The sequence below is a fragment of the Pseudophryne corroboree genome, chromosome 11 (assembly GCF_028390025.1).
Source record: "Pseudophryne corroboree isolate aPseCor3 chromosome 11, aPseCor3.hap2, whole genome shotgun sequence".
NCBI classification, from domain to species: Eukaryota; Metazoa; Chordata; class Amphibia; order Anura; family Myobatrachidae; genus Pseudophryne; species Pseudophryne corroboree.
The window spans coordinates 310409567-310437504 of NC_086454.1; the positions used below are offsets into that span (position 1 = coordinate 310409567).

At 46.1% G+C, this 27938-nt stretch overlaps 1 protein-coding gene across 5 annotated transcripts in view; it reads left to right on the forward strand.

The window, feature by feature from the left end:
* LOC134969566 (pleckstrin homology domain-containing family G member 4B-like) overlaps window positions 1–27938 on the forward strand; it is a 224199-nt gene that overhangs the window by 83357 nt on the left and 112904 nt on the right. For all 5 annotated transcript variants that reach the window (XM_063945601.1, XM_063945604.1, XM_063945600.1 and 2 more), the window contains exons 4-7: window positions 3809–3988; window positions 4337–4460; window positions 11537–11630; window positions 14431–14517. In XM_063945601.1, the coding sequence (XP_063801671.1) occupies window positions 3809–3988; window positions 4337–4460; window positions 11537–11630; window positions 14431–14517 (485 nt within the window). The remainder of the gene's footprint in view (window positions 1–3808; window positions 3989–4336; window positions 4461–11536; window positions 11631–14430; window positions 14518–27938) is intronic.

Here is a 27938-nt window from a genome sequence, read left to right on the forward strand (position 1 = left end):
TAGGTCTCCTATCCTCCTGGTGTATCTTTCTACTGCAGCAGAAAGTCCGGGGAGAACCTAAAGACTCTACGTAGAATAGATGGTGCCACGGTTGGAGTGGAAGTCTAGGCTGTATGTACTAAAGGCGATCTTGTAGCATCTGCAGTTATTCATGTAGAGATTGTCCGGTAGCATGGGAGCTTAGATACTTCACTGATGCTTAAATATGAATGTCATCTTTTGTAGTTGGCTAAGCATGATGCCATTGAGGGGTGTTCCTGCAAAATACAGTCAGATACATGATTTAGAAAAATTACTTCTAGATTCCAAATCTGTTGTCTGTCTTAAAGTTTTATTCCAGTGATGCTTGTAGTGACGGTAAAAGTGCTTAGCAACAAATTGTTGAGAGGTCATCAGACATTACTTTATGCTCTGATTAGTTGCACAAATTGCTAGTTAACAGGACATATTGGGGGTCATTCCGAGTTGATCGCTCGCTAGCAGTTTTTAGCAGCCGTGCAAACACTATGCCGCCGCCCACTGGGAGTGTATTTTACTCTTAGCAGAAGTGCAAACGTTTTTATCGCAGAGCGCCTGCAAAAAAATTCTGGTGTAGTTTCAGTGTAGCTCAAAACCTACTCAGCGCTTGCGATCACTTTAGACTGTTCAGTTCCGGATTTGACGTCACACAGCCGCCCATCGATCGCTCAGCCACGCCTGCATTTTCCCTGGCACGCCTGCGTTTTTCCGAACACTCCCTGAAAACGGTCAGTTGCCACCCAGAAACGCCCACTTCATGTCAATCACTCTGCGGCAAGCAGTGCGACTGAAATGCATCGCTAGACCCTGTGCAAAACTGCATAATTGTTGTGCCCGTACGCCATTTTTTAGCCTGATCGCTGCGCTGCGAACAAATGCAGCTAGCGATCAACTCGGAATGACCCCCATTATGCAAACAGTGCAGCTCTCTATACTAACCCTAACTGGAGTTACTTACAAGAATCCTGGCAATATAATTATGCATTCTCCATGAGGAAACCAACATCTCCACCTTTAAATACCTTGTCCAGCCCTCACTAATCCATGAATGCGCCCGTGGTCCTCCGCTCCTCCTCCAGGAGAGCATGTGGCACACTGGTCTTTGCTGTCCCTAATACAGTCCTGCAGAAATAATCTTCTGATATCACGTAACTGAGCTTACCGTTAATGCGTTCTAAAAAGATCTATATTCATAATGATAGAATTACCCCCTATGCAGTGATATCTTTATCCCCTCCATGTGTTTCCTGACATCTCCCGTACATGTGCTCACTTCCTGCTCGTTGCCGGATTCAGGTCCGAGTATTGTGTTCTTAAGGGACGGGCAGCAAACGCTCTCCCAAATGTGGTGGTCAGCAGCTGGGGCCGGTGTGTCAGACCATGATGTCATGCGACAGCTAGACCTTTTATACACCATCATTAGGGTTTCTTATACGTTGTGTTCCTGGGGCATATAAAGAGATAAAGTACAGAGAGAGTTAAAGTACCGGCCAATCAGCTCATAACTGTCAGTTGACAGACTGTGGGGGAGACTTTATAACGAGTGATATTCTTGTTCTCACTCATAATGAATGCTCCAGCCAATCAGCTTCTGTCATGTGTTTGAAAAATGGTGATAAGTGGTGATCCAGCCAATCAACACCTGTCATTTTTCAAACTCGTGACAGGAGCTGATTGGCTGGAGCACCATTTACCATTCGTAACGAGTGATTACAAGACTATTACTCGTTGTTAAATCTGTCTCTGTTTTTGAAAAATGACAGGAGCTGATTGGTTGGTACTTTTATCTCCCTCCAAGCTTCGATACATTTGCCCCATACAGGCTGAGTGACGCTCAGGTGTTGTTTTATATATGCATGGCGGCTGCAATATTCATCGCCCTGGGGTGGTAACGGGGGTTACAGTCATTATAAATGTAGGAGTAGTTTTTATTCTTAGTATTTGAGGCATTTCTCACCTCATGGCTGAGCATTGAGGTATCGCTTGATAATACCCCAGTGATTTGAAGAACGCTGAATTGAAATTTAAAAAATAATGATTTTTTTTATCTGCTCTATGCTAGCAACAACTCTTCTTCGTTTGTTTGGCTTTACAATGGAAACTGTGGTAGAACGTCCAAAGCAGGTCATGCAGGTACTTGTAGTTCCACCACACCTGCGAGCTGCGGATTGTCCCAGCCAGCTTTCAGTGAATGGGCGCTGTGCCTTGTTCTGTTGCTCCTACATAATCACTGGGAAAGGCTTTGGCTACCTGTATTGCCTCAGCTGCTGTAGAGCTGTCCATCTGAGCGTGTGGTTTATTACCAGCTGGACAGTGTCATGTTCCCCAGGCCAGTGCAATTCTCCGAAGCAACACTGGGTTATAGGCGCTGCTCCATCTGTTTTTAGGATCACAGCCATTTCTCTTGCCGGTTACTGCTAATGAGACCTAGGTAGGTTGTCTGTGATCTAGGAGGGATTAGAGGGAAGAGAGCGTGAACTAGGGTGGAAATTCCACACTTCTCCCTTTTATCCTGCTCCCGACCCGCTGTTCGCTATCCTGTCCCATCATCGGCTATGGAAAATTCATGGAGATCTTTCAGCAGCCTTGTCAGGGGGTATAGTGGTATGGGGCTGCTTTTATTGTTGGCTAAAGACCTCTCCAGCTGTGTGTGGTCCTGCCCTGCCCCATATCAGTGGGACAAGTCATTTGAAGCTGGGATGTGTCAGCAGCCATCAGCTGTAACTGTCTCCGACCTGGAACCAGCGTCACATTCCCCCTGCATGCTGTAATCACCTCTGTCCTTCCCATACGTTCGGCTTCCTGTGCGCTCCGGAGTTACTGGCAGTGTATTTAGGAGGCAAGAATTGTATTTACGTTGCATGGAGGGGGCTCGTGTGACATTATTAGTCACCCCTGGGTGAGATGCGTCGCCGGGTCAGCCTGCGGTGGGGTTTAATGTGTCACCTAGTGGGAGAGGCCGCACCCAGATGCTGGATTCCTGGAGTGTGTGTCAGGCTGCGTGCAATGGCTTTTGCTGTTCTGAATTCTCAAAGTGTCGCACAAACTCTGAGTTCATTGTAAAAAGGAAAAAATAAACCAGTCATATTCAAAAACTGTCCCCCATGTTTATTATAAGGACGTCACAGGGAAGACAGTATGCACCAATGCACAGAAGACCCCCTGAGTGCACATTTATGTAAGACTTGTCTCTCTGCTCCAAATAATGATCACCTGATGTGGTGGGTGATCATGCCGCACGGAGGCGGTGGGGTTGATCTCTGTATTATAGTGGGAGATTGATCTTCGTATTAGGTTTGTGTTCTGTAGCACACTCTAGGTGGATTGCCTTGGTGGATGGCTGCACAGTGTGGCACACTGGTTGATTCTGAATCGCACGCTGCTTTGCTGTTGTCGCATCTGTGACCGAATGCTAGTATCAGCGTCTGTTTAGCCACCTTCCAGGAACACCCAATACAGAGGCAGCGCGGCTCGGTCAGTGCACAAACACAGCGAGGCGCATTCATTGTGCAATGCTTTAGATGCATGCAAAGTTGCAAAAAACCCCACAAATCTACATGAACATTTACATAGTATCAGCCCCATACGCTGGAACGAGCAGAAGTGCACATCTCTCCATGTTTGTCTTCGTACATAGACCTCTCTACATATCTAGTCTTTCTACTAGACGCACTGTCTGTGGTATGAGATTTGCAGCTAATGTTTCATTGATACAGAGGTTGCCTGTGGGGTGTGTGTACTATCCGGCAGTGGATGCTGCTGTGTGACATTTGGGCTCCTATCTTTACAGCACAGAGCAGTGATCAGGAGAGGACGCAGGAGAAGAGACCACAGAGGGATCAGTCGCTGTCATGGAGGCAAGGCCCGGGCTCCCCAGGTGTCTTGAGGAGGAGGGAAGGCCAGACCCTCCCCACTCGGGTCAGAGATGTCAACCTGGAAGTGCTAGTGAGCGGGATGGTGTATGTGCCTGGTGAGCTTCCACTTTATTATATAACACACGTGTGCAGCCTGTGTGTATATATATATATATATATTAGGTGGGATTGGCCTGCAGAGTTTACAGTCTAGTGCAGGCCTGGCCAACCTGTGGCTCCGCAACTACAAGTCCCAGCATGGCCTTCTACACTTTTGCTATTAGGAAATGCTAAAACTGTGGCAGAGCATACTGGGATATGTAGTTTCACAACAGCTGGAGAGCCACAGGTTGGCCAGGCCAGGTCTAGTGGATAAATCTGTCTCTTTCAGCATTCTGTGCTCTCATGAGTGACGAGCTGTCTCTTTCTCTCTCGCCAACATTCCATATTGTCTCTCCGCTTAGGGACACGGGACAGGAGTGGACGCTCCCTGGTGATAATCAACACTCGGAACACGTGCTGGCTAAACCCGTACTGCAACGCCTCCGAACTGGGGCGTCTCTTGCTGTACTTCTACAGCACTGTACGGTGAGTACACGTCTGCCGCTCTGTAAGGATTGTCACTACGCCCCATATTAAGTAGAAATACTTTGTTTGGTAGCTACCCGGCTCCAGCGGTGCTGCACACCGGCCCCTCTACGTGTAACAGTCTCTAGAACTTATTGGAGCAGATGTATTAAGCCTGGAAATGGCATAAGAAAGTGATAAACCAGTGATAAATGCACCAGCCAATCAGCTCCTAACTGTTAATTTACATATTGGAGTTGATTGGCTGGTGCGTTTATCACCTTGCACTTATCACTGGTTTATCACTTCTTTAACCACTTGCCTGGCATGGTGGCATCAGATGCAACCATACCAGCAAGTGCTCTATCTGACCTGGTCGCACGGGATGCGACCAGTCAGATAGAGAGTGTTAGCAGTGACAGGGAAGAGAAACTTCCCTCTGCTGCTGCTGTCAGAGGGACCGAAGGTCCCTCTGCCTCCCTGCACTCTCCCCGTGTCTGCCGTGCTGCCAGTCACTGCTGATCGGTCAGCACAGCAGGATCTCCCCTCCAGCGGCTGCAGACAATGGCAGCCCCTGGGGAGTGTAAATAAACCCTCCCTAGCTGCCCCCTACATACCTCGAGGCTGTCTCGGCTTTCAAAATGAAAGCCGCGATGGTCGCGATGTTCTCGATCGATGTTTCGATGTTTAGGGGAAAATGTTTTTATTTTAAAAAATGCAAAAAAAATTATTATTTCTCTAACGTCCTAGTGGATGCTGGGGACTCCGTCAGGACCATGGGGAATAGCGGCTCCGCAGGAGACAGGGCACAAAAGCAAGCTTTTAGGATCACATGGTGTGTACTGGCTCCTCCCCCTATGACCCTCCTCCAAGCCTCAGTTAGGTTTTTGTGCCCGTCCGAGCAGGGTGCAATCTAGGTGGCTCTCCTAAAGAGCTGCTTAGAAAAAGTTTTTAGGTTTTTTATTTTCAGTGAGTCCTGCTGGCAACAGGCTCACTGCATCGAGGGACTTAGGGGAGAGATTTTCAACTCACCTGCGTGCAGGATGGATTGGAGTCTTAGGCTACTGGACATAGCTCCAGAGGGAGTCGGAACACAGGTCACCCTGGGGTTCGTCCCGGAGCCGCGCCGCCGATCCCCCTTACAGATGCTGAAGATCGTGGGTCCGGAAACAGGCGGCAGAAGGCTCTTCAGCCTTCATGAAGGTAGCGCACAGCACTGCAGCTGTGCGCCATTGTTGCTACACACTTCACACTGAACGGTCACGGAGGGTGCAGGGCGCTGCTGGGGGCAGGGCGCTGCTGGGGGCGCCCTGGGCAGCAATATTTAATACCTTTTATGGCAAAGAATACATCACATATAGCCATTGAGGCTATATGTATGTATTTAACCCAGGCCAGATATCTCAAAACCCGGGAGAAAAGCCCGCCGAAAAGGGGGCGGGGCTTATTCTCCTCGGCACACAGCGCCATTTTCCTGCTCAGCTCCGCTGTGAGGAAGGCTCCCAGGACTCTCCCCTGCACTGCACTACAGAAACAGGGTAACAAAGAGAAGGGGGGCATATTTTGGCGATATTTATATATTTAAAGCGCATATAACAGAAACAACACCTTTTAGGGTTGTTTATATACATTTTATAGCGCTTTTGGTGTGTGCTGGCAAACTCTCCCTCTGTCTCCCCAAAGGGCTAGTGGGGTCCTGTCTTCGATAAGAGCATTCCCTGTGTGTCTGCTGTGTGTCGGTACGTGTGTGTCGACATGTATGAGGACGATGTTGGTATGGAGGCGGAGCAATTGCCGGTAATGGTGATGTCACCCCCTAGGGAGTCGACACCGGAATGGATGGCTTTAATTATGGAATTACGTGATAATGTTAGTACATTACAAAAGTCAGTTGACGAAATGAGACGGCCGGAAAACCAGTTGGTACCTGCTCAGGCGTCTCAGACACCGTCAGGGGCTGTAAAACGTCCCTTACCTCAGTCAGTCGACACAGGTACCGACACAGATGAATCTAGTGTCGACGGTGAAGAAACAAACGTATTTTCCAATAGGGCCACACGTTATATGATCACGGCAATGAAGGAGGCTTTGCAGATCTCTGATACTGCAGGTACCTCAAAAAGGGGTATTATGTGGGGGGTGAAAAAACTACCTGTAGCTTTTCCAGAATCAGAGGAATTGAATGACGTGTGTGATGAAGCGTGGGTTAAACCCGATAGAAAACTGCTAATTTCAAAGAAGTTATTGGCATTATACCCTTTCCCACCAGAGGTTAGGGCGCGCTGGGAAACACCCCCTAGGGTGGATAAAGCGCTCACACGTTTATCAAAACAAGTGGCGTTGCCGTCTCCTGATACGGCCGCCCTCAAGGATCCAGCAGATAGGAGGCTGGAAACTACACTGAAGAGTATATACACACATACTGGTGTTATACTCCGACCAGCAATAGCCTCAGCCTGGATGTGCAGTGCTGGGGTAGTGTGGTTGGATTCCCTGACTGAAAATATTGATACCCTGGATAGGGACAGTATTTTATTGACTTTAGAGCAATTAAAGGATGCGTTTCTTTATATGCGAGATGCTCAGAGGGATATTTGCACTCTGGCATCGAGAGTAAATGCGATGTCCATATCTGCCAGAAGAAGTTTATGGACGCGACAGTGGTCAGGTGATGCGGATTCCAAAAGGCATATGGAAGTATTGCCATATAAAGGAGAGGAATTATTTGGGGTCGGTCTATCGGATCTGGTGGCCACGGCAACTGCCGGCAAATCCACTTTTTTACCTCAGACTCCCTCCCAACAGAAAAAGACACCGTCTTTTCAGCCGCAGTCCTTTCGCTCCTATAAAAACAAGCGGGCAAAAGGACAGTCTTATCTGCCCCGAGGCAGAGGAAAGGGTAAGAGAGGGCAGCAAGCAGCCCCTGCCCAGGAACAGAAGCCCGCCCCGGGTTCTACAAAGCCATCAGCATGACGCTGGGGCTTTACTAGCGGACTCAGGAGCGGTGGGGGGTCGACTAAAGATTTTCAGCAATCAGTGGGCTCGCTCACAGGTGGACCCGTGGATCCTGCAGATAGTATCTCAGGGTTACATGTTGGAATTCGAAAGGTCTCCCCCTCGCCGGTTCCTAAAGTCTGCTTTACCAACGCCTCCCTTAGAAAGGGCGACGGTATTGGAAGCCATTCACAAGCTGTATTCTCAGCAGGTGATAATCAAGGTACCCCTCCTACAACAGGGAAAGGGGTATTATTCCACACTATTTGTGGTACCGAAGCCGGACGGTTCGGTAAGACCTATTCTAAATCTGAAATCCTTGAACCTGTACATACAGAAATTCAAGTTCAAGATGGAGTCACTAAGAGCAGTGATAGCGAATCTGGAAGAAGGGGACTTCATGGTGTCCCTGGACATAAAAGATGCTTATCTGCATGTCCCAATTTACCCCTCACACCAAGGGTATCTCAGGTTCGTGATACAAGACTGTCATTATCAGTTTCAAACGCTGCCGTTTGGTTTGTCCACGGCACCTCGGGTCTTTACCAAGGTAATGACCGAAATGATGGTTCTTCTACGAAGAAAAGGCGTATTAATTATCCCTTACTTGGACGATCTCCTGATAAGGGCAAGGTCCAGAGAACAGCTGGAAGTCGGGGTAGCACTAACCCAAGTAGTACTTCAACAACACGGGTGGATTCTGAATCTTCCAAAATCTCAATTGACACCGACAACACGTCTGCTGTTCCTGGGAATGATTCTGGACACTGTTCAGAAAAAGGTGTTTCTCCCGGAGGAGAAAGCGAGGGAGTTATCCGAACTTGTCAGGAACCTCCTAAAACCAGGAAATGTGTCAGTACATCAATGCACAAGAGTCCTGGGAAAGATGGTGGCTTCTTACGAAGCAATTCCATTCGGCAGATTCCACGCACGAATATTTCAGTGGGATCTGCTGGACAAATGGTCCGGATCGCATCTGCACATGCATCAGCGGATAACACTGTCACCAAGAACAAGGTTGTCTCTCCTGTGGTGGTTGCAGAGTGCCCATCTGTTAGAGGGCCGCAGGTTCGGCATACAGGACTGGGTCCTGGTGACTACGGATGCCAGCCTACGAGGCTGGGGAGCAGTCACACAGGGAAGAAACTTCCAGGGTGTATGGTCAAACCTGGAGAAGTCTCTTCACATAAATATACTGGAGCTAAGAGCGATCTACAATGCTCTAAGCCTGGCGAAACCGCTGCTTCAGGGTCAGCCGGTGTTGATCCAGTCGGACAACATCACGGCAGTCGCCCACGTAAACAGACAAGGCGGCACGAGAAGCAGAAGAGCAATGACAGAAGCTGCAAGGATTCTTCGCTGGGCGGAAAATCATGTCATAGCACTGTCAGCAGTGTTCATCCCGGGAGTGGACAACTGGGAAGCAGACTTCCTCAGCAGACACGACCTTCACCCGGGAGAGTGGGGACTTCATCCGGAAGTTTTCCACATGATTGTGAACCATTGGGAAAAACCAAAGGTGGACATGATGGCGTCTCGCCTCAACAAAAAACTGGTCAGATATTGCGCCAGGTCAAGAGACCCTCAGGCAATAGCTGTGGACGCTCTGGTAACACCGTGGGTGTACCAGTCAGTGTATGTGTTCCCTCCTCTGCCTCTCATACCAAAGGTACTGAGAATTATACGGAAAAGGGGAGTAAGAACAATACTAGTGGCTCCGGATTGGCCAAGAAGAACTTGGTACCCGGAACTTCAAGAGATGCTCACGGAAGAGCCGTGGCCTCTACCTCTAAGAAGGGATCTGCTTCAGCAGGGACCTTGTATGTTCCAAGACTTACCGCGACTGCGTTTGACGGCATGGCGGTTGAACGCCGGACTCTAAAAGAAAAGGGCATTCCAGAGGAAGTTATTCCTACCTTGATTAAAGCTAGGAAGGAAGTGACCGCACAACATTATCACCGCATTTGGAGAAAATATGTTGCGTGGTGTGAAGCCAAGAAGGCCCCAACGGAAGAATTTCAATTGGGTCGATTCCTACATTTCCTGCAGGCAGGATTGTCTATGGGCCTAAAATTGGGGTCTATTAAAGTTCAAATTTCGGCCTTATCAATTTTCTTCCAGAAAGAATTGGCTTCAGTGCCTGAAGTACAAACTTTTGTCAAGGGTGTACTACATATACAGCCCCCAATTGTGCCTCCAGTGGCACCGTGGGATCTAAACGTAGTTTTGGATTTTCTCAAATCTCTTTGGTTTGAGCCTCTCAAATCGGTAGATTTGAAGTATCTTACATGGAAAGTAACCATGGTACTGGCCCTGGCTTCAGCCAGGAGAGTATCAGAATTGGCGGCTTTATCGTACAAAAGCCCATATCTGATTTTCCATTCGGACAGGGCAGAACTGCGGACACGTCCTCATTTTCTCCCTAAGGTGGTTTCGGCTTTTCACTTGAACCAGCCTATTGTGGTGCCTGCGGCTACTAGCGACTTGGAGGACTCCAAGTTACTGGACGTTGTCAGAGCATTGAAAATATATATTTCAAGGACAGCTGGAGTCAGAAAATCTGACTCGTTGTTTATCTTGTATGCACCCAACAAGATGGGTGCTCCTGCGTCTAAGCAGACGATTGCTCGTTGGATCTGTAGCACAATCCAACTTGCACATTCTGTGTCAGGCCTGCCACAGCCTAAAACTGTTAAAGCCCACTCCACAAGGAAGGTGGGCTCATCTTGGGCGGCTGCCCGAGGGGTCTCGGCTTTACAACTTTGCCGAGCAGCTACGTGGTCAGGGGAGAACACGTTTGTAAAATTTTACAAATTTGATACTCTGGCTAAAGAGGACTTGGAGTTCTCTCATTCGGTGCTGCAGAGTCATCCGCACTCTCCCGCCCGTTTGGGAGCTTTGGTATAATCCCCATGGTCCTGACGGAGTCCCCAGCATCCACTAGGACGTTAGAGAAAATAAGAATTTACTTACCGATAATTCTATTTCTCATAGTCCGTAGTGGATGCTGGGCGCCCATCCCAAGTGCGGATTGTCTGCAATACTTGTACATAGTTATTGTTACAAAAATCGGGTTATTATTGTTGTGAGCCGTCTTTTTTTAGAGGCTACTTCTGTGTTATCATACTGTTAACTGGGTTCAGATCACAAGTTGTACGGTGTGATTGGTGTGGCTGGTATGAGTCTTACCCGGGATTCAAGATCCTTCCTTATTGTGTACGCTCGTCCGGGCACAGTACCTAACTGAGGCTTGGAGGAGGGTCATAGGGGGAGGAGCCAGTACACACCATGTGATCCTAAAAGCTTGCTTTTGTGCCCTGTCTCCTGCGGAGCCGCTATTCCCCATGGTCCTGACGGAGTCCCCAGCATCCACTACGGACTATGAGAAATAGAATTATCGGTAAGTAAATTCTTATTTTTTTCCTTTTTTTAACTAAAATCATTTGGGATATGGTTAAATTCATGTTCTTCACCTAATTCACTCAAAAAACCCCGACCATTTCGGAGCATTTTTTTGCGAAATAAATCGTCAGTTAAGTGGTTAAGCCTTCTCCAGGTTAATACATCTGCCCCTATATTCACTAACTGAACATTTTCTCCTTTTATTGGACCAAATTATTACATGCTGTTATGGCCATAGGGTGGTTTGCATTACCAAGTGTACATCTCTGTAATGTTATAGTGTTCTTTCTAGGATGATGATGGGGCAGGGCGCTGGAGTTCCCGGGGCACAATGGCGCGCGCCCAAAATGGGGGCGCGGTCATGCAAATAAGGGGACGTGGCCACACCCCGTCATTTTAGTGGGCGGTGCGGCCCACAGACGCTGCTATAGAGGGCGTCTGTGGCCGTCGACGTCACTGTTGGGGGCGTGCCCAGCACCTCCGTCGGTGCTGGGCTTCCCCCAGCTCTCTCCCAAAGCGTGAATGGATGCCGCGCGCATCTTTACACGCTGGGAGGGCAGGAAGCGGACGGCTGTTCTAGCAGGGCGCCGCAAAAGGGGCAGGGTGGGTTTTGCCTGCTAAAACAGCCTAGAGTGAACACTATGTTATCACTTGCACATTTTATTAAATCTCATACTCCTGGTGTCTTGTCCCCTCTCCAGGAGAGACTGCAGAATGCTGGGTCTGACGCTGCTAGTGGATGCCCGGAGGTGCTCCCCTGTGCCCGCCTTATTTAAAGCCCTTCATATGGTCCAGGTATGTGGATTGTTTGTGTCTTGTGTCCATTATAGAGAAGGGTTAGCGATGAACCTATGCGGATTTACAACCCTCCAGCATTTATTTATTACTTGTGAGAGATTGATTTGTTACGGGAAAGTTGCACCAAACTGGGCAAGTGTCCCCTTCCTCACTGTATTTACAAAGGCATTCAGTCTAAAAATGTGATGTTATTGAAAGTGCAACCACGCTGTCACTGGAGGACTATATATATATATATATATATATATATATATATATATATATATATATATATATATATATATATATATATATATAAGAATGTTGGGTGTCTGTTGCGATATATAGAGATATATGAAATGTGTGTCGTTAATATCTCCGGACTAATTGCTCTCCCTGTATAGATGTCTGTGCCGCACAGCGGTAACCTAGTGCCCTGTGTGGGGCAGATCTGACAGCTCGTCCACCTCCCGTCACTCAGCACACTGCATCTTCCATCTGCTGTCACCGCCCGTCAGGGCTGTATATTGTTACACACCAGGTCACCCGTCAGACACCAGGAGACCTCCTGATAGCTGTTATACGCTCATTGTCACTCGGAATAAGCCCAACACTCCTAGATCGCATAGGGCTCTATTACACATCACGTCGGAGCTGAGAGGGTGTAAGAGTCACACACAGATAACTGGGACTGTAGGGGACATTGGGGAACTGCACAATTGTCAGTGCAGCTTAGCGGCTTGTGTGTTATCGGTATTCTTCACCTTTACATAATGCCAACACATTCCAGCACGTTGTGCAATCCGATTTGTGTGGAGGCATCAGTCCCTGCCTTTTGTATACTCCCCTCCTGCCGGTATGTACTAGACCAAGAAAAACTCTGTTTGCCCATATTATCTTCAAATCACAAGCCAGGGTCCCCCCACATCAAACAAAGCAGGGTCTTCCTATCACACAAGCCAGGGTCCCCCCACATCAAACAAATCAGGGTCTTCCTATCACACAAGCCAGGGTCCCCCCACATCAAACAAAGCAGGGTCTTCCTATCACACAGGCCAGGGTCCCCCCACATCAAACAAAGCAGGGTCTTCCTATCACACAAGCCAGGGTCCCCCCACATCAAACAAAGCAGGGTCTTCCTATCACACAAGCCAGGGTCCCCCCACATCAAACAAATCAGGGTCTTCCTATCACACAAGCCAGGGTCCCCCCACATCAACAAACCAGGGTCTTCCTATCACACAAGCCAGGGTGCCCCCACATCAAACAAATCAGGGTCTTCCTATCACACAAGCCAGGGTCCCCCCACATCAACAAACCAGGGTCTTCCTATCACACAAGCCAGGGTCCCCCCACATCAAACAAATCAGGGTCTTCCTATCACACAAGCCAGGGTCCCCCCACATCAAACAAAGCAGGGTCTTCCTATCACACAAGCCAGGGTCCCCCCACATCAAACAAATCAGGGTCTTCCTATCACACAAACCAGGGTCCCCCCACATCAAACAAAGCAGGGTCTTCCTATCACACAAGCCAGGGTCCCCCACATCAAACAAAGCAGGGTCTTCCTATCACACAAGCCAGGGTCCCCCCACATCAACAAACCAGGGTCTTCCTATCACACAAGCCAGGGTGCCCTCACCTCAAACAAAGCAGGGTCTCCCTATCACACAAGCCAGGGTCCCCCCACATCAAACAAATCAGGGTCTTCCTATCACACAAGCCAGGGTGCCCTCACCTCAAACAAAGCAGGGTCTTCCTATCACACAAGCCAGGGTCCCCCCACATCAACAAACCAGGGTCTTCCTATCACACAAGCCAGGGTCCCCCCACATCAAACAAAGCAGGGTCTTCCTATCACACAAGCCAGGGTCCCCCCACATCAAACAAATCAGGGTCTTCCTATCACACAAGCCAGGGTCCCCCCACATCAACAAACCAGGGTCTTCCTATCACACAAGCCAGGGTCCCCCACATCAAACAAAGCAGGGTCTTCCTATCACACAAGCCAGGGTCCCCCCACATCAAACAAATCAGGGTCTTCCTACCACACAAGCCAGGGTCCCCCCACATCAAACAAAGCAGGGTCTTCCTATCACACAAGCCAGGGTCCCCCCACATCAACAAACCAGGGTCTTCCTATCACACAAGCCAGGGTCCCCCACATCAAACAAAGCAGGGTCTTCCTATCACACAAGCCAGGGTCCCCCCACATCAAACAAAGCAGGGTCTTCCTATCACACAAGCCAGGGTCCCCCCACATCAAACAAAGCAGGGTCTCCCTATCACACAAGCCAGGGTCCCCCCACATCAACAAACCAGGGTCTTCCTATCACACAAGCCAGGGTCCCCCACATCAAACAAAGCAGGGTCTTCCTATCACACAAGCCAGGGTCCCTCCACATCAAACAAAGCAGGGTCTTCCTATCACACAAGCCAGGGTCCCCCCACATCAAACAAAGCAGGGTCTCCCTATCACACAAGCCAGGGTCCCCCCACATCAACAAACCAGGGTCTTCCTATCACACAAGCCAGGGTCCCCCCACATCAAACAAATCAGGGTCTTTCTATCACATAAGCCAGGGTCCCCCCACATCAAACAAAGCAGGGTCCCCCCAGTTTTTAAATAAGAACAACATTAGGATAAAACACAATGGGAGCAGGCTGCTGACCGGTCTTAATTACAGGTTAGGCCAGAGGATGGGCTTACAGGAACCGCATATATGATACAAAAAGCTAAATCCGCATTTAGGAGGCTATCCCGTGTCCATTATCCGGTATGTTTTAACCTCTTCCATCCCATGTTCTCCTGTTCCAGGCTGCTGTGCCAGGCTGTATCCATGGGGTGTTACTCCTGGCAGAGAAGGATCTTGTCCTGTCACTGGAGAGGCCGCAGGGAGTGCAGGTAATGACCGTCCTTGCTGCGTGACGCCACCACTGATGTCCTAATCCGTATCCTGTAACCATTACATTGCAGTGATACGCATTCATGTTTATAGCTTTGAAGCCATATTGATTAGATCTTGCTCTTACTGGCAGTTATTTATTATTAGAGACACTTATAGGAAACGCAGTCTGTTGGTTATATTAGAATCCCTGTCATGTTTATATATTGAGCAGTGAAAGCAGCATCCTGTAACTATTTGTCTGCATTCAGCGTATTGCCACTTACATCTTGGCTGCTCAGAGTCAGAAAAAGAATATTTTAGTATATAGTTCCACAAGAACGTGGGCACCACAGCATAACTTGGTATTACACCCCCCTTCCCTCCTCCCCTGTATATGAAGCCGATACTGCCTCACCTCCTCCGGCTGACTGAAGCTCCCTCTGCTGATTAGTCCAATCACAGGCTCCTTTTTGTTACTGTGACCACAGCTGGTCACTAGAGGGAGCATCAGTAAGCCAGAGGAAGTGAGAGATTGTGTGGAACCCCCGTGCTGCCGCTGGTTGGGGCATTGACAGGGAAGATGCGCCAACCCCCACCTATAGGCAGTAGCACTGTAGGTCCTCCCTTGTCTCCTCTATTGGGGTCACCGTCACTCTTAACTCCAGCTCCACAAATTATCCTTTTAGTGAGCATGTTACATTCAGTGCTACAAAGCAACGTGTCCACAAGTGTCCTTTAAATTCTGTTCTCCATTAATCCTGCTTATATGTCTATATACACACAGTTGTGATACAAGTGTAACGAGCTTTGACGCTTTCCACAGAACTGTTTATGTAAAGGTTTCCTTAATTGTCCTGAAATCGAATCTCTCCATCCTTAATGTCTGACTTAATTATGACAAAGCATATGGAGGCTCCGACAGAAGTGCGTCTGTCCCCCCTGCCCGTTCGCCTGGGGCATCGCCGGGGTCAGGCTTAGCATCAGCTCTCCGCCTGACCTTTTCCTCTCTGTCCACCTTCCACAAAGAGCTGCAGCTTCCACACCAGCTAATTTAGAAGCTTTGATAAACAGATCCTGTTCTTGGTTCATTAGGACAATATAAGACGGAACAATGTTGGGCTATGACCTGTGACCCGTGGAAGTTAAGTGGAAGTTAAGTCCCAGGACTGATGATTTATATACTCTGTGGTTTCCTGCACACAGAGGTCTCTAGTCCCTTATTTAAAGGCGCACGGTGCTTGTAAAGAAGATCTGGCGCCTGTGAAGTGAAAGCTTGTGAATGTCTTGCTTCAGATATTTTAATGATCACATTCTCATAAGAAGGAATCTTGGGGTCATTCCGAGTTGTTCGCTCGTTATTTTTTTGTCGCAACGGAGCGATTAGTCGCTAATGCGCATGCGCAATGTCCGCAGTGCGACTGCGCCAAGTAAATTTGCTATGCAGTTAGGAATTTTGCTCACGGCATTACGAGGTTTTTTCTTCTTTCTGGTGATCGTAATGTGATTGACAGGAAGTGGGTGTTTCTGGGCGGAAACAGGCCGTTTTATGGGAGTGTGTGAAAAAACGCAGCCGTTTCTGGGAAAAACGCGGGAGTGGCTGGAGAAACGGAGGAGTGTCTGGGCGAACGCTGGGTGTGTTTGTGACGTCAAACCAGGAACGACAAGCACTGAACTGATCGCAGTGGCAGAGTAAGTCTCGAGCTACTCAGAAACTGCACAGAGAAGTCTTTTCGCAATATTGCAAATCTTTCGTTCGCAATTTTGATAAGCTAAGATTCACTTCCAGTAGGCGGCGGCTTAGCGTGTGCAAAGCTGCTAAAAGCAGCTTGCGAGTGAACAACTCGGAATGACCCCCCCTTGTTCTGATTGCACCAGGATGTTCTGCAGCTCTGTACAGTAAAGGGGGGTACACACGGAGAGATCCGTGCTTAAAATCTAAGCAATCTTGCTAGATTGCTTAGATTTTAAGCACGGATCTGCCGTGTGTATGCCCTCCAGCGATAGCGATGCGCGGCCCTGCGCATCGCTATCGCCGATGCTAGATTGAGCTGCATGCAGGCTCAATCTAGCGGGTCGCTCACTTCACCGTTGTGTGAAGTGAGCGGCCCCCCGTCGGCTTTCCCCCTCGCTCAGCACATCGCGCTGTGCTGAGCGGGGTGAGAGATGTGTGCTGAGCGGTCTGTGTTAAGATCGCTCAGCACACATCTCTCCCGTGAGTACCCCCCTTTAGTTACAGGGGATTACTGATATCCTCAGAGATACCACCAGTAGTGCGTTAGCAGTCCAAATAATTCTCATTGCCTAATGAAGCTATTGGCTCCTCGCAGAAGGTCACATGTCTTTTATGAGCCGCGATGCTCAGACGTATGTGTAGATGTCGCAGAACAACACCATTATCAGCCATCGTTTAGCAGTGCAGCAATTAAATCATGTCATTTACTTTGTAATGCACCATGGGGCAGATATATTAAGCCTAGAGAAGAAGTAAAAACACTGATAAATGGAAGGAGATAACACACCAGCCAATCAGCTCTTAACTGTCAGTTTTCAAACCCATAATGATTGGCTGGTGCGTTATCACCTTGCACTTATCACTGCTTTATCACTTCTCCAGGCTTAATACATCTGCCCCCATGAAACATGACTGTTACATATAACAGTAATGTATTATTTTGTTATAAAATTACTCTAACAGTAATGTATTATTGCTATAACCTACATCTAACAGTAATGTGTCATTGCTATAACCTACATCTAACAGTAATGTGTCATTGCTATAACTTACATCTAACAGTAATATATTATTGCTATAACTTACATCTAACAGTAATGGCCCTCATTCCGAGTTGATCGCTCGCAAGGCGATTTTAGCAGAGTTACACACGCTAAGCCGCCGCCTACTGGGAGTGAATCTTAGCTTCTTAAAATTGCGACCGATGTATTCGCAATATTGCGATTACTAACTACTTAGCAGTTTCAGAGTAGCTTCAGACTTACTCTGCCTGTGCGATCAGTTCAGTGCTTGTCGTTCCTGTTTTGACGTCACAAACACACCCAGCGTTCGCCCAGACACTCCCCCGTTTCCCCGGCCACTCCTGCGTTTTTTCCGGAAACGGTAGCGTTTTTCCCCGCACGCCCATAAAACGGCCTGTTTCCGCCCAGTAACACCCATTTCCTGTCAATCACATTACGATCGCCGGAGCGATGAAAAAGCCGTGAGTAAAAATACTATCTCCATTGTAAAATTACTTGGCGCAGTCGCAGTGCGAATATTGCGCATGCGTACTAAGCGGAATTTCACTGCGATGCGATGAAAAATACCGAGCGATCAACTCGGAATGAGGGCCAATGTGTCATTGCTATGATAAAGCTAAATATTTATCTTATATAAAACCCTTTATGAGGTCTAAGAACACTGTACGCTATTTACGTATGGAGTACCGTAAGGGTACGCACGTTGCGTAACAATCGCTTAGCCGTGGTCGAGACGCTCAAGCGTCATGTTCGCTCACGGCCAAGAGATCACAGGCAGGCACGCTATTGGCTGCCGACTAACGTAATGATTCGCTATAGCGTAGCGGACGCTCGGGACCACGAGGTGATCACCAGCGGCGCTGACGCTCACAATGTTAAACCTTTATATCTAAACCATAAACAGTGTATTATGCAGCAAAACCTTAGTGTAGTGATAGAGTGTAGATGCAACCTTGTGTAGCCTGATTATCTTAAAAGCTGTTCGAGCGTCACCGACGCTCTGAAAATACTTAACACTATGAGAAATACACAGATACCTGGGCTTAGGGTCCAACGCCTTATATATATATTATGAATGTTATACTTGCAAAAGAATTAATACAATACAAGTCATACACTACAATATAACATAGACTAACTAACCAGATAACTACACAGCAAATACAATACAATACTATTACATTTAAGAGAATACGAGAGAAGGAGGAGAGAGAGAGAGAGAGAGAGATATGGAGAGATATGGCTCAGAATAACAAGGAAGACAATATGATTGCGGAGAAAAACTTACGCACAAAGGGGAAACGATCGCATGCGCCTCTGGACATCCAGCTCCCGATTATCAGCAATGAGAACCGTTGAAGAGTGAGCTGGATGTGATCGGCTTGTCTATTTATGCCCCACACACAATACAATTCAATGGTCCCTACAATCTCATTGTTCATTGGACACAGGAATTCCTCCTCGCATTATAACAAAAGGTCATAGGTTGATTCATACAGGTGGGCTGTGACAATTTCCAACTGCTCAGGTGGGTGGGAAACTAGGTTTCCCGCCGCATGGATAAGTAAGTGCAAATAATAGTAAATGGACATAAACTTCTTATGTCCATAACTATTCGCACGAGCGATTAATCCGCTCCAAACCAACACCGGAATATTGCTAATTAAATACTCTTCCGATGGATACTAAACACCACTGTATTACTCCTGTCTGACCCTTCGTATCAAACAAAGAGGGATTTCTCTGTCCATGAACATTCTACATTAACCAAACTTTCAGATTCTATCAAAGGGACCATAATCTACAAAATACATTATATGGTGAAAATATGTAACGAAAGAGTCGCCCGCTAGACGCACACAATCTCTACCGTAAATGCGCATACCGTGCGCCTGCGGGTGCCCGCAACAGCGAGTATGCGCACGCACGGGAGAGCGCACGCATGCGCAGCAGGGACACATATGAGGTGCAAATATGGCAGTGTGCATAGTGATATTTTTCTGACTTTGACAGTCCACCCTTTGGCAGTCAACAATAACTGCCACTTCCTAAAACATTTCAAAACGAGAAAAATATAAGTCAGGGGTTAATACATTTCCATGGTTGGGTAAGGGAGGAGAGAGGAGAAGGTGTGAAGAGGGTATGACCTAGTGGGATAGTAGAAGCATGTGTGTATGAATCCATGTTTGGGGGGTCATGTATCATCGTGCCGTACGTGTTTTAAATCAAGCTTCGAGGTATTGCGAAGTATACATTTGAATTCCTTCTTATCCCGTGGTACGGGTCTGTGGATGGGCTGTCAAACTTTACCGAGCTCTTTTCGGGTTTTGGTTGCAACAAAATGGGGGAGCACATTTTAGTTGATGATACATGAATGGGGGAATATGTGATTGCTGATATCTGTGCCTGTATTCCTTATCGCCTATGTGTGTAATTACCTGAAGGTCGTAGAGATGAAGAAAAGACATAATTACGGTAAATGCAGTGGTATTCTATGTCAGGTTAATGAACATTTGTCGGTTGAAGTCTTGTTCGGTGTCTGTTGAATGCAGTCTTCTTTGTGCTTTTGCCAAAAGGCGTGTGGGCAAAAAGCTTTGTCAATGTCCATAGGCTTACAAAAGTGTTGGGCTAGCGTAATTTTAAAATTTCTAGGGAAACTGGGGGTCTATGGCATTGTTCATCAAAATCTGTGTATAAGGTTGTCAAAACTTCTTCTTTAATCCATCAGTTGTCTGTATACCGGATCATCAAATTCCTCGTCAAAAGTGGGTCTTTTTACCTTGGAAAAACCAGAAAAACAGGTGAAAGAAACGGACCGTAGAAATCGCATTTTCATCACATCATTGTTTCTACATTTGGGTCATAGATCAAATCCATTGGAATTACAATTTCCTCACTCCTTAGACTCATTACCCTGGTACTACGTTTGCACTTCATTAAAGCCTGACCGCATCTAAATATCAAGCCAATGGATATGACAACACCTAAGATACATAGAAGAAACTTCCCAACATCCATTATGACTCCTTGAGCCCATTCTCCTAAACCAGAGAACCAATTTCGCGGGTTCAACCATGACACCCAACCAGTCAGCTCATTACCTACAGCAGCAAGTGTGAGATTGTGTCTCCTGCGAAATTCCCACTTCAATTGGAGAATATCGTCCATCTTTTGGTCTATGACCTCGACCGGGTCCTCGGTACTATTCGTTATATATGTGCAGCATTTCACGCCGTACTGCGTTGCCAGTGTGACACAATATCCGCCTGTCACTGCTGTGAGATAATTAAGAACCATTCTATGCTGGACCAGTTCTGTTTTATAAGCTTGAAGTTCTCTTCCAGTATACCTAAACGTGTCATCATACATTTCTGTGATATTGTCTAACAAATTTGCAAGCGCAGATATGTATTTATAATTCAACACTCCTCTGGCGGTCCGAGTGATGTCTAACGCGATTAGAAACTGAATCCCGGTGGATTCATGGATCATGTCAGAGGCCGGATGCTCTGTTCTTTCTATCAGGTGCCGTTTAACTACGTGCTCGTAGTGGGTGTGAGTATAAGGAGCTTGGGCAACACGGTGAATATCTTTCATTTTGGCATGTGATACAGTCATTACCTCAGGCAGTACTTTTCCAATATAACACAATCCTTCAGAGTTTGGGGCAAGCCACTTATACGCCTTCCTCCCGCATATGAAATATGCATCATCGGGGAGAACATATGGGACGGAGTAGGACATAACCATATTACACATCTTCCATGTGAAATCTCCTAACCCTAATGCTCCCATCTGTTTAGTACACGTATCAGTTTGTACGATATGTGCGCAGTATCCTGGTGATACCTCTCCAACTCTCGTAATCCTACTTCCTAGGGTATACCTATATCGGAAAGATTTTTCTCTACTGGCTATGTGGCGTATAAGCTCTGTATCTGTCGGCATTCTATCTGCTCTATATGAAAAGGTCATGGTTTGGTTACTCCATGACACTTCCCAATTTCCCGGCTTTCGGGGATTGGTAATGTTGAAACATATTAGGGACCTATCCACATGATATTGGTGGAGCTTCAAACTAGGAGGACTGGAGATATTAAATCTCCTGTCCACCGGTCTCCCACCCTTTAGCTCAAGTACCTCCCCTATCGTTAAAGGAAATGGTACTAGTCCTGATTTGCTATGACCTTGAGGTACTTGAGAGCATACCCAACAATCTGTTTGATTTAACACACTACCCACTAAGGAGTGATAGTCACTCAAGGGGTGCCGGTCCATGTGGATATTAAAACTGGATTGGCATTTCTTAATGCACCCATCCTCAACTACGTTGTCACAGAGGCTACAGATACAGTTCTCTTTTCAGCTAACACTGTTTACAAATAACATGGCTGCTAGATCGTTTCCGGTACTCGCCTTTTGCTTGGTGGTTGTGTTGTTATTGGAAATTTACACCTCTGTCTCAGTCATCGGGATCTTTCTGGATCCTTTCTCGACCTCACTGGTACTCTCGCCGGAACAGACTGCTCTGGTCAACATCATGGTCAACAGGAAAATCCATATCACAGTCTCTTTGGGCAAGTCCATCTTACAGGAGGAGAAAAGAAGAAATTTGTAATGGGGGTACAGAAAATCAGTTTGAGGGGGAGAGAAACTTGTTACGATAATTAAGTTCTCTAGTCTTTGTCGTTCTTCCTGTTCTGTTGTCATCTCAAAGGTGCTGTCTCTCAGTCTTCCAAACGAACATTCCGATGATGCAATATTCCTTCCAAACCAGCGATCTTTCTGTAAGGAGCAAAAATCTTGCGTTACCATTTGTCTAACTGAGGTGTGACATACCATCTTTAAAACATAAAAACATGGGTGAGAAGAGGGAGAGGAAAAAAAAACAACAAAAGAGAGAGAACCGTTCATATATGTATATATCACATAAATCAACAATAAACAACAACAGGGAAAAACATTTTTCAAACATTTTTAAAACATTGTCAGATCATCAGGCTGTCATATCTACATGTCCAATGGTTTCCTTGCGCAGTCCCTCCCCCCAGCACCTCCATATTCCACTGTCTGTATCTGGCCAGAATACATTGATGCGGATAGGTCATGCTGGGGTTTGGTAGACTTCTGCAAAGACCAAGCAGACATGCAATGTTTGAGTCCTACCAATAATTGTCAGAGATGGGGAGAGAAAAAGAAACATTCCACAGATACATTTACAACGTTTCACCCGGTCATTCCTGTGTCTTCAGGGAATGACCTCCCAATTAATTAACTGTTACCTCAGGCTTACCATCAGTCCTAATGATCACCTTTCCTGACTACATATCATGGGTGTGGCTCAAAATTCTTCCTATATGATCCCTGATTGTAATTTGGTGTGTCATTTTCATTGTCTAGGGGGTCTGACCTTACGTGGGATGTTACAGTTACTGGCATAATGCCCTTCTCTTTTACAACGATAACAAACCCTGGGCTTCCTCCAAGTGTCAGTGAAATGGGGCCTTGGTTGATTTGATGCCTCCTCAAACGCTTGGATGCTCATCACCATCAACCGTTTTCCCTGTGCTTCCCTGATTCCTTGGATACCATGATTATGTTGTTGTCTAGGGGACTGATGTGACTTTTGTCTACTTCCTGATCTACAATCTCTTGCACAATGACCTTCCTTCTGACAATTGTAACACCTTATCACCTTGGACTTACCCACAGGGATCTGAGGCTCCTTTGTTTCCCTTTGCTTGATGCTGGTTTGCTCATGCCCAACAGCAGAGTCCCTTAATGCAATTACTGATTTACCTCTCCAGTATGGATTGGTGATCTGTATCCTTGTTCTCAACACTTCCTTTAAACCATCCATTAGCACAGATACTGCTACTTCTCTGTGCGGTGCACTTGTTTCAATGTTTTCTATACCCGTATACCTAGTCATGTCCTGCAATGCCCGGTGGAAATAATTAGAAGTACTTTCCCCTTTGTTTTGTCTTATGGAGAAGATTTTGTTCCACTCGACAATGGCTGGGAAATATACTTCCAACTGTCGGTTGATCTGCTTAATACATTCCTGATTGTGTTCCTCCGTTTGAGGTACTTCTGTGTCTAATTTACAATCAGCAATAAATTTCGCAGGGTCAACACTGGAGGGCAAACATGCCCTCAGCACTGTACGCCACTCTTTGTTGGTGGGTTCTGTGGAGTTTCCTAGTTCTTTAACAAACCTTTGACATGCGACTAGATTTTTCCTAGGATCAGGAAATTCAGACATAATTGATCTCAATTCGGTCCGGGACCAGGGACAGCGCATTGCACTGTCCTGGACGGGAATGGTTCCCTGATCGTCAGTCTTCCCATTGGGGACTGTGATCACCCTGACAGGACTAAACTCAATTACATCACCTTGTTTTGGTCTTACAATATGGGGTACATTTGTTTGTGCGTGATATAAAACATTGTACGTACCTGTGGACACGACCTCACCTGACCCTCCGTTAGGGGGTTTGATTATTGCCTTTACCGATTTGGTCGCGTCCACCTGGATGTCTTGTGTGATGGCTGCTGGAAGAGGTGCCGACATCGTGTTGGGTTCACTTTCTTGCTCGTATTCCTGAGGGAAGTTTGACATGGGGTGCAACTTGCACGGGTTAATAGTTGTACATTTAACAGCATTACAATTATCATTGTTATGTTTATTACACTTATTCTTATCATCTATACTACAGTTGCTAAGTGCGTTTTTATTGTTCAACATTGTGCCTTTCTCCGCAACCATAATCCTCTCCGTTGCCATGTCTCTCCTCCCAAGATGAGAGTCAGATATGTCAGTTAACTCTCTTTGCAATTCACTTTCCTGTTGCCATAACTGCAAATAATCATAATGTTTGATCCGTCTCTTTGCTGGTTTAATGAGACCTATCCTTCTCCTTAGATTTAGTAACACTTCTGGGCTAAAGCTACCTATTCTTGGGAATTTCTCCCCGTCATGTACAGTCATTCTTTCCCATTCATCACATAAAATTTCTGTGTGTCTTCCGTATTTTTCACACATTACATACCTTGCCGACCCGACTGGTCGGTTTACAGAATCAACCCGAACCGAGGTTGATCGCCCCCTTCCTGAACAACTGGCCCCCATAATTTGCAGGTGTTGCTTGCTCTACCTCTGACCTTTTATATCAGGGTGTTCAGCGAACCCTTACAAAAAACCAAAATATTCAAAGATAGGTTGACGGTGAAGTTTACCGAGCACCTCACTCACTCGCCCACGCCGACCAATATGCCCACACACTGATATAGTGCTGGCGTACTCGACCCAGGGCCCCTATTAACCTTAGTTTACTGGAACATGTAGGTATGATCCGAAGAGCATTAACCCTTTCCAGTAAAGGTGGGGTTGTCGGATAGTTCTAGAGTGACCAGCGAACTTCCCTTTTTGAAAAAATAAAAAATTACACAAATCACGTTAGAATGTACAAATAGCGTTTGTGACCGGGTTTGTACACAAATGGTACTGGTCAGGTTACTAACTAATGCACACAATTACGTGCGGTACAGTCGTTCAGCACATAAGCAACTAATCTTATGTACGGAGCGACCAGTGGAATCGACATTCGGCAGCTGCGAATTCCTTCAGCCTGAGCTTTTTTTGTCCTATATGGGTGTTGCACCAACCCTTCTTGGTGTTGTGCCTTGTCTCTATAGCGGACTTCTTTGTACTTAGACCTCCTGGTCTGTTATACGACCTCCTGGTCTGACCTACCTCCTGGTCCGCTACACTCTAATGCTCAAATTTTATGTTTAACCAGGGATGCCTCCCTAGCCACCGTGCATGTCACTTACACGTATGTACCTTCACGAGAACTCGATGATTTCTGTGGTTCAATCCCCAAAATTGTAAAAACAAACACTCACTCACCACATATACACTTTTGTTTCTATTTCTATTTCTGCGCAGAAATTTTCTTTAGACCAGATGTGTTGTAAATTTGGAGAAGGATCTGTTAATTTAAATTTCGAATACTAAAATAAACTTGCGCTATTTATCGCCTGTTGCGCTATTTATCGCGTTGTCACCTTTTCGCTTGTTAAAAATCAACACTATCGTGTGACTTGAGTTACGTGGGCGTACCCAGACGCTCCGTTGCGTAATTTACGCTGCGTGCGTCGGCCTTTGCGTACGCGAGTCTCAGCCCTTTGTTAGAGACACGTGTACACAAAACCAATGTCCACCGTAACACAATGTACACGTTTATCAATGTAGATGATCCTCGATCCTCTACTGAACCCCACACCAATCTCTCCTTGTACCTTTAGGTAGAGCTGCGTGTGTGCTTTACACTTTATCCCTTAATATTACTTTTACACTTTAACTATGAAATAGCGACAAATCTCTCTTAGCACGTTTTATCAATTTAAAATGGCAAACAGGAGAGTGATATATGAAAATACACGAAAAAGAAATGCAGATATGCGTGTGTGCGTACGCAAGATAGAAATAAACAGTTTTAAAAGACACTAGCGTGTTGTTCTTACCTCCGGTTCCGGATTCCCTCAGCACCCTTTACTAAGCGAAGCAGACGCTTATCCCGTCAGCACTGCGAAGAATATGATCTCCCGCCCTTTGCTGATGGATAATGTCTGCTGAAATTACCTAGCAGAGATATGTGAAGGACAGGACGAGCCGCCAATTGATAAAGCTAAATATTTATCTTATATAAAACCCTTTATGAGGTCTAAGAACACTGTACGCTATTTACGTATGGAGTACCGTAAGGGTACGCACGTTGCGTAACAATCGCTTAGCCGTGGTCGAGACGCTCAAGCGTCACGTTCGCTCACGGCCAAGAGATCACAGGCAGGCACGCTATTGGCTGCCGACTAACGTAATGATTCGCTATAGCGTAGCGGACGCTCGGGACCACGAGGTGATCACCAGCGGCGCTGACGCTCACAATGTTAAACCTTTATATCTAAACCATAAACAGTGTATTATGCAGCAAAACCTTAGTGTAGTGATAGAGTGTAGATGCAACCTTGTGTAGCCTGATTATCTTAAAAGCTGTTCGAGCGTCACCGACGCTCTGAAAATACTTAACACTATGAGAAATACACAGATACCTGGGCTTAGGGTCCAACGCCTTATATATATATTATGAATGTTATACTTGCAAAAGAATGAATACAATACAAGTCATACACTACAATATAACATAGACTAACTAACCAGATAACTACACAGGAAATACAATACAATACTATTACATTTAAGAGAATACGAGAGAAGGAGGAGAGAGAGAGAGAGAGATATGGAGAGATATGGCTCAGAATAACAAGGAAGACAATATGATTGCGGAGAAAAACTTACGCACAAAGGGGAAACGATCGCATGCGCCTCTGGACATCCAGCTCCCGATTATCAGCAATGAGAACCGTTGAAGAGTGAGCTGGATGTGATCGGCTTGTCTATTTATGCCCCACACACAATACAATTCAATGGTCCCTACAATCTCATTGTTCATTGGACACAGGAATTCCTCCTCGCATTATAACAAAAGGTCATAGGTTGATTCATACAGGTGGGCTGTGACAATTTCCAACTGCTCAGGTGGGTGGGAAACTAGGTTTCCCGCCGCATGGATAAGTAAGTGCAAATAATAGTAAATGGACATAAACTTCTTATGTCCATAACTATTTGCACGAGCGATTAATCCGCTCCAAACCAACACCGGAATATTGCTAATTAAATACTCTTCCGATGGATACTAAACACCACTGTATTACTCCTGTCTGACCCTTCGTATCAAACAAAGAGGGATTTCTCTGTCCATGAACATTCTACATTAACCAAACTTTCAGATTCTATCAAAGGGACCATAATCTACAAAATACATTATATGGTGAAAATATGTAACGAAAGAGTCGCCCGCTAGACGCACACAATCTCTACCGTAAATGCGCATACCGTGCGCCTGCGGGTGCCCGCAACAGCGAGTATGCGCACGCACGGGAGAGCGCACGCATGCGCAGCAGGGACACATATGAGGTGCAAATATGGCAGTGTGCATAGTGATATTTTTCTGACTTTGACAGCTATAACCTACATCTAACAGTAATGTGTCATTGCTATAACCTACATCTAACAGTAATGTATTATTGTTATAACCTACATCTAACAGTATTGTATTATTTTGTTAGAAAATTACTCTAACAGTATTGTATTATTGCTATAACCTACATCTAACAGTAATGTATTATTGTTATAACCTACATCTAACAGTAATGTATTATTGTTATAACCTACATCTAACAGTAATGTGTCATTGCTATAACCTACATCTAACAGTAATGTATTATTGTTATAACCTACATCTAACAGTAATGTGTTATTACTATAACTTACATCCAATAGTAACTTATTAGAACGGATATCTGACAGTAATGTGTCATTGCTATAACCTACATCTAACAGTAATGTATTATTGCTATAACTTACATCCAATAGTAACTTATTAGAACGGATATCTGACAGTAATGTATTATTGCTAAAATTTACATCTAACAGTAATGTGTCATTGCTATAACCTACATCTAACAAAAACGTATTATTGCTATAACCCACGTCTAACAGTAACGTATTATTGCTATAATGGACATGTAACAATATCAATAATGTATTATTGCTATAACA